The sequence below is a fragment of the Alligator sinensis genome, unplaced genomic scaffold, assembly GCF_000455745.1.
Source record: "Alligator sinensis unplaced genomic scaffold, ASM45574v1 scaffold1195_1, whole genome shotgun sequence".
NCBI classification, from domain to species: Eukaryota; Metazoa; Chordata; order Crocodylia; family Alligatoridae; genus Alligator; species Alligator sinensis.
Window position 1 is genome coordinate 538404 of NW_005842322.1, and position 14369 is coordinate 552772.

The 14369-nt window shown below is 41.6% G+C and overlaps 1 protein-coding gene across 1 annotated transcript in view; it reads right to left on the bottom strand.

Annotated features, from left to right (window-relative positions):
- Nucleotides 1-14369, bottom strand: part of LOC102388118 (neurexin-3) — a 337244-nt gene that overhangs the window by 32245 nt on the left and 290630 nt on the right. Inside the window, exons 8-10 of the mRNA XM_025209977.1 lie at nucleotides 8021-8402; nucleotides 3149-3339; nucleotides 2113-2286 (exon numbers count right to left, since the gene is read on the bottom strand). Coding sequence (XP_025065762.1) covers nucleotides 2113-2286; nucleotides 3149-3339; nucleotides 8021-8402 — 747 coding nt within the window. The remainder of the gene's footprint in view (nucleotides 1-2112; nucleotides 2287-3148; nucleotides 3340-8020; nucleotides 8403-14369) is intronic.

Below are 14369 nucleotides of genomic sequence, written 5' to 3' on the forward strand. Positions count from 1 at the left end.
TCATGTAGAGGGGACTCCTGCTGCTAGTGTCCCTGAGGGTGAACCAGTCTCTGAGTTCAGGTAGCAGCAATGCTGAACTAGGATGGCACAACAGCACAACAAAAGCCAAGATTCACATTGTGGGAACTAGAGGTGAAATGTTCTAGCACAAAAGGAGGAAGGAGGAGGTATAGCTACATCTAAAGCAGCCATTGTTTCTGTGCAATCTGGGTAACGGAGCAGTGACAGGAGCAGGAAGATGATAACTCTAACATGGGTCCCAGCTCTGCCAGAATAGTGACTCAGGTCCTGAGGGAGGGGAAACTATTTATGTCACTTAAGTGACTTCTGTCTGCTGAGCCCTAGTCAGCCTTCCTCAGACAGGCTAAGAGGTCATACTAATGGATACGTCTCCAAAAGAGGAGGGGACAAAGGAAGAAGGAAAGCTACAATATCACAGATAGACAGTTGCAAACTAATATATTTTTAAACAGAATTAACAAAAACCATCAACCTTGGAGAAATGTTTTTGGTGCCATGGGAAAAATGCCTGGAAATTATCACAAAGAACATTTCTAGAATGGCAAAAGACCACATGAAAAAGCCCTGTGAAAAAACACTCTGCATCGGAGAGGCAGCACGCCTGTTTTGGACACCCTGGCCTATCCCATATTGCTGGCCAGGCCAAGCAGGAAAAACTTGAAGCTCTACGAGGCCACTTCCAAACAGAATCACCAGGTTGGAGGAAGCATGTAAAGGGCAAGATGGACAAAGGACAGCAGATGGAAGAAAAGTCTGCTGCTGCTATGCAACAAGACCAAAACTATGAGCATAAGGTTTGTATCAAGGCACCTTCTTCTTCAATAAGAGGACACAACTCCTGCTAACCACTGAGGCAATGACTTTTACTCTGCAACTTGAGGGCTGGGTCAAAGGAACACACACACCCTAAAAACACAATGCCTAGTCAATGTGCTATGAGGAAAGGATTGGTTTTAAATGGAGCTGCTGCTTTGGGGTTTCACAGATGCTCAGGGATTTGAAGATGGCACTCACCTGGGAGTTTTAAAACAGCCAAGAGATGAGCCTAACAAGAAGAAAGGCCCAAACATTCAAGTATTAGTGGCTGCGTGGTGGGGGATATGATATGTACCAGCTGGTGTTCACATAATAAGATCCTATCAATGCGGATCAGCTAGTGGATGACAAAAATGCACTCAGCCAACATATCACACATGGATCACAGTCCCCAATAAGGCTGTATGTAATTTCTGTAAAGAGCATGTTGTTAAGTTTCCTGGCTAGTGATTGATGACCTGCAATGGAGGAATATTCCCTAGCACAAGTGGCAAGTTAATGAAAACAACAATTTAGCTCAAGTGGCAGAAGCCTATGTTATGGGCATGGAAGATCTTTAGTTCTAGGGCTATGCCACAAGGTGGTCATTAAACCAGCTCTCTCAACTGCTGGAAATCTGCCCTGGAGAATAAACTCTTCTTTTAAACTGTCAGAAACCAACAATTTATCCAGGTTCCCTGTACCCCAAAAATACCTTCAACAATTTGTTTCTGGACCAAAACAATGTGTTTCTGTTCTCCAAGTAATTCACTGAGAGATCAGTTTATAACAGAAGAATCCCTACCAGTACCCTGTCCTCACCTCCTTCCCTTGACTCCCATGCCAGGTCATACTTGATCTTCACAAAGTTTCATTTCATGGGCTTCCAAAAGGAGCTATATGGACCATTAGTGGTCTGAAGACAACAGTTGAGGATCTCTGACTCTGGACCAAACTAAAGCTAAACACTTTAAGGTATTTAAAATACAATATTCTTATTATCAATAAGTTGCTCTTCAGGAAAAAAAACCCACAAGTAAAGAGAAACCCAATACAAACCAAACTCAACAACTTTTACACTGATGGAGATGCAGTATCACTGGGGGGATAGCTAAAGAGCCATTTACAAGAGCAAGTTACCCCCAACCAGGAGTGACAAGATGTTGGCAATGAAGGACGTCACAATGAAAGCAAACCAAGATGATGGTCTGTCAGGCAGATGAGCAGTGGTGCAGGAGGCAGCGAGGATATAGGGGGTGCTTCCTGAGTGGGAAATGCCTCTAAAGTAGGTTGTACCTTCACATCCACGCTCTATTTGCCCACTGCGATGGAGGGCATCATTGATCAGATCTGGCAAACGCCCATTCAAGTCCACTGACGCTAGGCAGCCCTGAAACCCATCACGTGAGGCCACTAGCTTCGGGAGGTTGCTGTACATGCCTTGAGCCAGGCCTGCAATGTAGAGATCACCTGGAAATAATATGCAAAGAAAAGAAAGTCACTCAAATGCCTTTCAGAGTTGCACTTCTAACACATCTGATGAACTGCACTGCTTCTGAAGAAAGAGTAAGCCAAGAGTGACATAATACAAGCCCAGAGGCTGCTTCTGTCAACTAATCTCATTAAGTATGCTCTCTACTTTTCCCAAGCTCTCACCCAATTTTGCCACTGAACCCAACACCTGAGCCCTGAGCCACAGCACTTTTGACTATTCCTGACTTGGGCACCCACCTACCTCTGTAAATGCATTTCAACCTCAACCATTTATGAAAGACTTGTTCCTCTTACTCAATTATGCCAATTTTCCTGGATCCTGATCAGGCTCCTTGATCCCACACTATCACTCATCTTCTCAGAAATGTACTCCCCACTTTGTTTCATTATTGTGCATCCACAGTGGCATGCATTACCCCATGAGCTCCCCTATACTCTAAATGACAGGGCTTTATGAACCAACTCTTTAATCACTGTCCTGCTTTATTTCATCTTCTTTCACTCCACAATGCATACCAGTAGCTCTGCCAATGTTATGCCTGACTCTTCCTGATGGTCAGATACTTCGTATTCTTTCTTAACAAAAAGATGGTAAACTGGAGATTGACTGTATGGTATGAATAGTTCTGATAAATATATCTGAAAAGCAATACAGACTAATGATATTGCTTTGGAAACTTGCCCAACAGAAAAAGCGGAAAATTAAATTCAAAGCAAAAAAAAAAGTCATTATCCTCAGCTTTCTACTTTTCTTTGTGCGGTGCGTGGACATTCTTCATGATTATTGCTCTCCTAACCTACAGGACTAAATACATACTGGCATCTTGGTGGCACTTACCTTTAAGATCAAGATTTTTGGCACCATTGATAACCTGAGTGACCATCTTGGTGTCCACCTTTAGGCTGTGGGTATTACTGTTGTCTCGGGTGATGACGACATTGTGCCACTGGTTGTCATTCAGGGGACGATCACTGTTGCCTTTGATGACATTAGGGCCATTGCCAAGGTCAAAAACATAATGTATATACCTGAAAACAACACAAGTTTCATTTCAGAATGGACTCGAGAGCTGTTGTAGGTCTTATTTCAGACATAGCTGAGGGACTCATGGCAAAATAAAATTCCATCCAAGCATTATGAGATAAGGTAGACATGCTGCTGGGATCTGATGAGGGAGATGGCAAAGATTCCATTCCCCTGCTTTGAACACATAGCTCATTCCCCACTTGTTTGCGGACAAAGCCAAGAAACCATTTTCTAAGGAGCAAATATATTTAAAGTAATTAAATTCCAATTGATTCTCTTAACCGAGTCTGTTTCCAATGAGGCTGAGGAATATCTGACCCTCAGGATAAATTTTATATTTTATGGCTCTCTCTAAGGTACTGAAATTATGACAACTCCAACTGGAAAATGCCACATTGGTACAATGCTATTATTGGTGCATGTGCTGCTTTACTGATTCTGTTTTGAAAGCATGTTCAATGCCCGCTCACTCCTGCGTGAGTAAGGTAGCAACCTCTGTGCAGCACTGAGTTTGCACTAATAGCTGCTGACTTCTGTGCATCACCTCACTCTTAGTTCAGCCGTCTAGCTCTGAAGGGTTCCAGCTTGCAGTTAAGAAATTCAGGCAGATCTACAAAATACTATTTTTCTAATACTATTTTTGTAAAGATAAAAATAACTGATTCCATGGGATGAACACAACTAGAGCAGGGGGCTAAATATATGCATTTGGGTACACACATTCCAAATCTGTATTCCAAAGAATCCTCCAAAATAGCTTGATGGATATTTCCTCCTTAACATATCTGTGATTCCCAGTCAAGCCTGCTCATGGTCACAAAAAGAGCTTGAAATTATAATAAGCCTTTTGGCAAAGTTGGATTAAATACTACATTTCTATGTAATAAAGGCCCAAACAAAGCAAACCATGTATGGATCTGATTGTCACCAAGAAACATTCAGACAAGATTAATATGAGCTTAGTCTGAAAATGATTTTTTTTTTTAAAGGGAAGTGGTAAACACTTTGAGTCCCTACCAGAACAGCAGGGGCTCGTGGCTGTCTCTTCATTCATTCAGAATATTCCGATTACACAGACACACATGGAGTTTAAAATGAAACAGATTAAAGTGCAGTTCTACAGAGAAATATAACTATTAAAATGCATTTGATGAACTCAATGCATGTATCGTTTCTAGATGACTCCAGATCAAATCTGTTCATTTTACAAGATTTCTTTCTTCTACCTTGACAGCCTTAACACATTCCCTGGAAGCTGGGAGACAAACTGGATCCTTCCTTCCAATGCATAAGCACCAGAAATACAGGCCATGTTAATATAATGAGATGATTAGATCTGAAGAATTTTATGCCCCAACCCAAAAATTGTGTATCCTGCCACGCCAGACTCGCATGGTGGGATGTGTGATTTCTGTAACGGTGTCTAAAATTCCCCACATCACAAATTGTGCAACTACCAGAGCTAAACCAGGCTGCCCCAGCCCAATCCCAAGAACCAGGCCGGGAGTGGTTGTTTACCAGACCCTGGGGCTGTCCAACATGCCAACATTCAGCTGATCATCAGCATTTCCCAGGCCCAGTTCAAGACCCAGGGATGTCCTAGTCCCAGTGCTGACATTCAGATGAATTTCTACATTGGGCCAGGTCTGGCACACAAGCCACATGCTCAATTTAAGGTACCATACAAACCAATGACAAAGATGTTCCACACAATGTGGAACCTTTTTTTTTTTTTTGGCTGGTTTGCCACTTTATTTCACCATAAATTGGTTTAACAAATGACACATTACAATTTATGAAAGAATGAACACCTTCATCGTGCCATAATTGTAACACTTTCTCAGGGGCCACAAATTTGGCCAGTCACATTATAACTCGTTGGCACCTGCTCAACTCCATTGTCTTCAATGGATGTGCACAGGCATAATTTATTAGAATTTAAAGAATAATCTGATGCTGATGCACATGGAAGAACAGACTCCAGATCTGGAAGTTTTAACATTGTGTTATGACTATTTCACACTATGATTGATTTAAAATCATAGAAATATAGGACTAGAAACGCCCTCCAGAGATCTTTTCATTCAACATCTCACACTCAGGCAGGATCAAGTACAACTAAATGATCCCCAACAGATCTTTGTTTAATTTTTTATTAGAAACGTCCCAAGAAAGAGGTTTGACAACCTCTCTATGTAACCTCCTCTAGTTATGGTTTGAGCCATGTAAAATTAGAAGTTCTCTCTCTAATATACAATTTAAGTCACCCACATTGTAATTGAATACAAATTCTTCTTCTCTCAATGGGCAAGAATTATCACTGTCCCCTTATAACAATCTTTTCACCCGTGAGTCTTCAGTAGACTAAAGCTCAATTCTTTCCATCTCTCCACACAGGTTGTTTTCTAAGCTTCTCATAATTGTTGCTGCTCACTTCTGGACTCTCTGAATTTGCCTATATATCTTTCTTAAAAAGTAGTAACCAAAAACTTGGACATAGTGTCTAAACTGAGGCCTCATCACTGTCACCTATGTAGAGAAGAACAATCATCTCATGTTTTACATATGACACTCCTGTTAACGTAACTCAATGACATCCAGTCTTTTTCTCGCAAGTGTCACTTTGTTATTTCCTTTTTAGTTTGCAATCCAGCATATGCCTCATATTCTTTCCTGCTGTACTGTTGCCTTGCCAGAAATTCTCCATGTGCACTTATACATTTTAGTTCATTTTGTGAAATGGTACTTTTCTTTATTGAATGTAATCTTTTTGAGCACTTTTACAGTGCTTTAATTAGAGCACATCTGAAACCTTTAAGTGGAGCTCGTCCATTCAACAAGCTTTAGTTCAAGTGCCCCCACCACCATTTTTAAGCATGAAGACGCTGATACATGACATGAAGGAGGCTGCTGGGGTGCAGCAATTGCCATGCTCCAGCAGACTCGATTAAATTGAGCCTGCCCCAAAGCACCAGAATTTCTGCACATCGGAGAGCCTCTGCACTCATGTAGGATTTCAGATCATCTCTCTAATTTGTCAAACCAATTTGAACTGATACTGTCCTGTTTGCAAATCTGATACTCTACTCTCTTCCTCACCCAGGTTGTTAATGAAAATATTAAATGGAATGGGGTCTGGGACCAATCCCTCTAGCATCCCATTTAAGATGCCCTCCAAATTTGGCACTGGAAATCTGATTGCTACTCTGTGGGCACGTCTACACAAGATGCTACACTGCTGTAGTTATGAGCTACGGTGACATAGCTTGTCAGTACAGTGATGTAGCCTCAGCAGGCACAAACCCTGACACTGATGCTACTGTGGGGTAACTGATTGCTACTGCACAATAGGGTCAGAAATTACCTACGTGCTGCCGGGACTGCACAGTAACAACTGCGCAGTCGGGTGCACATGAAGACATGCCCTGTGGGAGGCAAAGCTTTTTGTGGGTAATACCTTTTATTAGACCAGCTGTACAGTTGGGAAGGATACAAGCCTTCAGGTATGAAGTACCCTTCTACAGATCTCTGAGAATTCTCTGAGAGAGATTTTTCAGATCAGTTCTGTAACACCTCATCTGTTGGTCATTACACCTAGACCATACATCCTTAGCCTGCTTATGAGGTCAGTTGCTTCAGCATTAAGAAATTCAAGATCTATCAAACTACTGCTTCCCCTTTATCCACTAGGCCATTATCCTGTCAAAAAGAAAATTAGATTGTCTTGACATGTTCAGTTCTTGACAAAACCTGTGTTGGCTCTTTCTCACTTCATTACTTGATTGTTTAACAATTTATTCCCAAATCTTTCAAAGTTAGATTGATTAGTCTATAATTACTGGTCTCCCTTGTTTTCCTTGCTTAAAGATAAGTTACCATGTTTACCTTTCTCAAGACCTGTGAGACCACTCTTGTCTTTCATGTGCTCTCAAACATGAGTGCTAATGATAAGGAGATTACTTTGACTAGCTCTTTAAACACTCTGGGGTGAATTTCATCAGGACCTTGCACCTAAACTCATCTGTCTTAATATTCTTAACTTGTTCTTTCACACTCTGTCCTGCACTCATAGCTCCTTTGTTAAAAATTAATTTTGTGGAATATATGATCACAAGTTACTTTTTTTTTTGAAAGCTGACGGAAATGCAGGCTTGAATACTTGAGCTTTCCCAGCATCATTTAGCAATAGGCCTAAGTATCCCTTTGGTTACATCTTACTTCTAATATAATTAGATAAGCTTTTCTTATTACTTTTTTATGTATTTGGCCAGTTGAAACTCCTTTTGCACCTCAGCTTTTGTACCACCCCCTCATGATTATCATTAAACATGTGCCCTTGTTTCAATTTTTGTAAAATTCCTGTTTGACTTTCACATCATTGAATGGCTCATGATACATTCTATGTTCCTTATCCCTTTCCCTTCCATCAGGAAAGGAACTGTCAGCGCTTTCACACACATTTACCTCTTATATAATCTTCCCAAATGACCCTGTCTGGCAGTTCCCTGAGTTTGCTGAAGTCTGTTTTTATGAAGTCTATTTTTATGAAGTCAATCATCATACTATTGCTCAAATTTCTTCCTTTCCTTAGGTTAGTGATAAATGCTATCATTTCAAGTCTAGATTCTCAAACAATATCTCCATACTAGTCCCCTCCTGGAAGGTGGCACAGAACTCACTCACCCCTTGACCAGTTCAACTGCAATGAAGTCATTGCCATCACCACTATTGAAGAGGATGAAACCATCAGCCGACGTGGTCTTGAACTGAAAGAAGAGGTGCATGGAAGTGTAGGCCTGCAAGGTGACTAGGCTCAAGTAGCTGCTTTTGGTCTTGAAGGTGACTGGATCAGCAATGATGTTACGGAGGCCAAAACGTGCTTTTAGCTCACAGTAGTCAATGTCACCATTCTTGCACAGATCAATGTAGAGCATCCCGTTAAACATAAGGCTCTGGAGGTGGCCGATGAAGCTGGAGGGGATGACTGAGATGTACCGCTTCTCTGTCATGATTCCTGTCTCAATGTTGTGGAACTCTAAGCGGGTGTGATCTCCCACCATTGTACCTGGATGGCAGAAACAAGAAGATGTAGAACACCTAGTGTCTGAGGGCATCAGAAATTAGCTGCAGAGACCCTGACACTTAACGTTTCCAAATCAGCAATGATATAAAGTAATGATATAGTATCTGCTTACTGTATGACAGCCCATGTATAAAATGAGTTGCTGGGAGAAGTGGGAGTTCAATTCAGTTCCTAACAGATAAGTTTTGAAATGACGAATCCACCAACACTCTTTTAGGCAATCAGAAGAGTGAGGCAGAGGAGTGAGTGGAAAGTGAAATCTCTGTTCCTTCATTGGGATGGGTCCTATTGCTCAGGGTTGTTAACACTTTATGCAACCGACCCTCCTGTAACGTATCCGAGAACCTCATTTGCCCCTTATCTCCCCCCACAGGCACAGGGACCCCATGCAACAAATGCAGGAAAGATGTGCTTGTAGGAGATAGACATACTTAGCTACCACAGGCAGAGGATCTACCATTTCCCTAACAAGAGAGATGGGAACTAGCACATACATGTGGAACTGATTTAAGGAGAGGATGAAAAGGAGGAAAGGTAGAAGAAGGTTGTTAATTAAGATGGGAGCAGGAGTGAGGTTTTCATTTAGCTTTTAGGCACATCCCTTTGATTTTTGAGCTCCCAAAATAGGGTCAGTACTGTAGAGTTTGTCAAGGAGACTAGATCCCTTCCCCTGGGATTTGCAGTCTAATCATCCATCTTTATGCTGAGTACCTCCTGCTTCGTGTGAAGTGCCCACAGCTGCCATTTAAACCAATGAGAAATAAAGGCAATTAGGACCTAACCTGATCAAGCCTGGGGCAGACAAACAATTCAGACACTCTTTGAAATAAATGTGCTGAGTTTCTCAGTGAAACTGTGTTAAAAAAAAAGAAAAGAAAAGAAAAGAATGAGAAATGAGGATGCAGTCATAAAAATGCATTAACATTCTTTCTACCACTCCACACAAGGAAAATGGTCTCTCTCAAAGTTTGATATTTTGTTGTCAGTTGGTTCTGCTCAGCAGCATAGCAGGGGGTAACACACGAGCAGGCAACAGATGAAAAACCTCCATTAACTTCAAACACCAAATTACCACATGGTTTGGACTGCACATCTCTGTGATAATTTTTAATTATGAAGTACAGAAAAATAGCTAATTATATTACATTTATAGTGCATTTAGTTATTTTAATAATTACCCTTAGTAATTACTATAGTATTGAGCCCATATTTATGTACTAAGAGAACATTGTACTTAGAGAACATTATTAAAGTTGTGAAGCCAAAGTTAGAAGCATCAGAAATAAGGTGACCATATGGACAGCCTTTATTCAATCCCTTGGGCATATGGATTGTGATACAGTCTTTAATTACATGGCCACACACTATTTTTTTTCTCCAGGGCTTCTGCCTCATTCAGTGCACAGGATGAACAGTGCTCAATTAATGAGCAGCTATTCAATATTTTGTTTTATCCTCATTGTTCACTGTGGGGCCCCAAAGCCTAATTTACTGCATATTAATCATACAACTGCTCTAAAAGACAGAATTATTAATTTCCTTGCAGCCATTTCTGTAGTGCTCATCGCTATATGAATTTAGTTTATCTTTCCAAACCCCTTGTGAAGGGCAGGGGGATTATCCCCACTTATAGAGGGGGAGTTGAGGAGTTAGGGTCATAAAAGGATACTTTTTTGCATTTTAAGCTTGGGTGCCACATTTGAGACAATGGTGATTGGACAGTGGAAGTGCTCTACACTGCACACAGCTACATACATTCAAAGAACAGTTCCCACTGGACATCTAGGAATGCTCATCATTTCTTTCAGTGGCAACCAGGGCCTCAAGTGGGGCCCTCAGAAAACGTGGAAGATGCAGGTAGTGGTCACCTGTTTCGAGGAACTTGCCCAGCATCACGTAGGAGTCTGCAAGAAGTAGGGATGGACTCCAATTTCTAGGGCAACATCAAATGTCTGTACCACAAGATCTTTCTTTCTCCTTCTGCAATGTCTTATCTCATTCACTATAGACCTCTCAACTTCTTCAGTAAGTGAAGCACAGGTCCTAGGGCCAACGAACTGTTTTGCTATTTAGATTCATAGATTCATAGATGTTTTAGGGTCGGAAGGGACCTCAATAGATCATCGAGTCCGACCCCCTGCATAGGCAGGAAAGAGCGCTGGGTCTAGATGACCCCAGCTACATGCTTATCTAACCTCCTCTTGAAGACCCCCAGGGTAGGGGAGAGCACCACCTCCCTTGGGAGCCCGTTCCAGACCTTGGTCACTCTAACTGTGAAGTTCTTCCTAATGTCCAATCTAAATCTGCTCTCTGCTAGCTTGTGGCCATTATTTCTTGTAACCCCCGGGGGCGCCTTGGTAGCCAAAGCTACCATGGAGCTGAGGATGGCATCTCAAATTAAGGATAACAAAAAATTGTTTTTTAGATATATAGGGAGTAAAAGGAAGGCCCAGGGTGGAATAGGACCCCTACTAAATGAACAGAAGCAATTAGTGACGGACTGGGGGGACAAGGCTGAACTCCTCAACGAGTTCTTTGCCTCAGTGTTCCTAAGCGAGGGGCACGACAAGTCTCTCACTGGGGTTGTAGAGAGGCAGCAGCAAGGCGCCAGACTACCATGCATAGACCCTGAGACGGTGCAGAGTCACTTGGAAGAACTGGATGCCTTTAAGTCGGCAGGCCCGGATGAGCTCCATCTGAGGGTGCTGAAGGCACTGGCCGACGTCATTGCAGAGCCACTGGCGGGGATATTTGAATGCTTGTTCAAATATAATTCAAATATTTGAATTAGCTCTGATTCATCCTGAGAGTAGATTTATCTTGTACACTGAATAAGACATGGGTCTTGGGGAGGAAACAGTACTGAGCACATAATTAAAACTGCATCAGATATGCAAAAAAGGCAACCTTAGTTCTGGCATTTCTTCTTTCTAGCTCTGGCAAGCACTTCTCTGTGTTTCACTCCATAATCCTAAAATAATTTTTAATGTAATTAACATCATTATCATGTTTTAACTTCCTAGTGCTTTTCAAAAAAATCAAACTGAAGAAACAGAGATTGTTTCTCTGTTTTGAATCCATTCCAATGTCATGAAACCAGTACTTATACAAAAGGATAGACTAGCGTAGTCTTTGCGATGTCAACTGTTACAGAACTTTTATGAGATTGGAATTGGAGAATGGAATAACATAATGACACCCCCATAGGTCACTAACAGCATGGGAATCCTAGACCCACTGTACAGACCTGTGTCAAGTGAACTAATCAAAAAAACTGAGTACTCAACGGGAATGAGACACTTTGCCAGTGGGGTTCATAACATTTTCAGACAGGAAAGAATGTGAAACTTGGTAATCTTGGTTTCCATTCCAGGTTTTGAAAGGGAGAGTACTAGGAGGTGAACTCTTCTCTTGATTTTCCACAATTTTAGCTCCCTCAAAACTCTCTCTTCCTCATCCTATAACTGTTTGTCCCAAATACATTCTCCCTATCTACTGCCCTTCCCAGCCTCAGTCTACAGCTGCTTAGGCTTCTCATTCAGTTTCATTTTCCTTGCGCAGGTATCCCTAGTCATCTCCTGAGTCACTGTCAAAGTCTCAAATACCCCAGTTCCCAATCTCTCGTCTTCCAGTCCCAATCTCCTTGCTCATCCAGTTCTAATTTCTCCCCAGGTCCTTGTCCCAATTCCACAATCCTAGTTCCTCATCCAATCTGTCTCAGGCAACCCCGTGGACTCTAAGTCCCACCCAAGCTTGCTCTCTTCATCCCTCATTCAATCTCAGTCTCACGTCCTTGCCTCCTAGTCCCTTCTTGGGTGCTTTACCCAGGTTCTTCATATAACATGTCTCCATTCTTCCTCATTCCTCAATTCATTGTCAGATCTGAGATATGCTCCTCTCTCCAAACCATAGTCTCCTTGCTCACTAAATGTCTCCAGTGGCTTTCAGTCCCCTTGCCCATTATGTCTCAATCCCCTTGTCCTAGCCTGTTTCTTTACCTACAACCATGGCTTTTATCCCCTTTTTATGAGAAACAGGCAGATTTCTGTTTAGCTGCTACCTAGAGGTCATATGATTGCAGGAGAGAAAGGCACCCTGGTCTCAGTTCCAGCATCCAGTCTCACATTGGCCTGGTACAAACAGGAGTAACCATTAAGTTCAGTTTTGTGCCATAACTCTAAGCAAAAGCATGCTCAATAGCTCTACTGAGATGGTGCATTCCCAGTACTGTTATGTGCAGTAGTTCTGAGAAGATGGTGCTTATGAACAGTCTAATTGGCACTAGGGGCTACGAGAGGCATGAGCCCACTCAGGATAGATATAATGTTCAAATCAACAAGCCCAGATATAATGCACCTCAGAATCTTGGATTAAGGTTGCTAGGTAAGAAGGCTCTCTGAACTGCTAATGTTGTTTCTTAGAAAACTGGAAAAAATCCCAAAAGGGTTAAAGAACTGCAACTTTGGCTTTAATTTTTAAAAAGGGTAAAAGAAATGACACAGGGAAGTGCAGACCTGTTATCTTAAGACTAATTCCAGGAAACTGGAAGGTTAACCTAGGACTCTATCAACAAAGAATTTGGATATAAAATAATGAATTCTAGTCAGCATGGGTTCAAGGAAGGTAGGTCTTGTCAAACAAACCTGTGAGGGCTTTTTGGATAGGGTTCCTGTTTTTGACAGGATTACAGATATAAAGGCAACTGTATTGATAATACATTTGGATTTCTCTAAGGTATGTGACTTAGCACCATATGACATTTAGATTAGAAAGCTTCCATTTACAGAGCTAACAAAAGGCATCATAGATCAAGGGTCAGCAACATATGGCCCTTGAGATGGATCTGGGCCTGAGGAGCCATTGGATCAGGGCTACAGGCTGAGATGAACTGGTCTACCTTACTGGGAGGCTTTGCGTGCCTCATCCCCCTCCCCACCCTGGGTGGTAATGGCAGGGGTGATACAAGCTTCATCCATGAAGCTAAGCAACAGGAAGAAGTTGTGACAGCAGCAGCCGAGATAGAAGACACTGGCCTGCCTTGGACTCAAGCCAGGCTATTCCAGCCCACCTGCAAAATCCTGCTGACCAATGTATTAGATGGATTACTAACTGGCTCACTGACCAATATCAGGTGTACTTAATAAGGAGTGGGAGCCATTTCTAGTGGAGCTCCCTAATGATCTGATCCTGGTCCAATACTAATTTTATGATTATAAAAGATGATGTACAGTCTTTGTCAGTCAGGTTTGCAGATAACAGACAGGTTCCTGGTAGAGAATAATCTTAATTATTTCCTTAAAAGGTCTACAGTCCAATAAGATGTGCTTTTAGCATAGTCAAATGTAAGGTATTTTGGAGTGAGAAATGAAAACGGAAGTGATGACATGGAAAAGGTTTCTGGTGTCAGTATGGATAACTGTCTCAATATGAACTCTCATTGCAGTGGTGTAGCAAAAAGGGTTAATATGAGTCTTGGATGTTTAAACAAGAAGAATATCAAGTAGGAGTAGGGAAGTGATATCACTTCTCAACACAACACTGGGGACAATATTCTAGTACATGTCTGACCAGTTCTTGTGTTCATACGTCAAGAGAAGATTTAAAGTAAGACCACAAAAATGAGGAGGGGTTGGAGATTTAGTAGGTGGATAGTTATCAGAGCTAGCTGGGAGTTTTCTAGTGAAACATTTCTCCTTTAGAAAAATGTAGATCCATTGAAACTGCAACTGTTTTTTGGGGGAAAGGGTTAATATTGACAAATATCTTCATTAAAAAGAAAATTTGAAAAAGTTTCAGAACTGTCCAAACATTCCACTTAAACATTTTCAAAAGTAAAAGTTCCAGTTTGGGCTTGCTATGAATTCTCATTTTGAAACTTTAACTAAATTCACACTACAGGTAAATAAACGAAAGAGGTCAAGCACTGAGTGAAATGAGATAGTCTTTCCT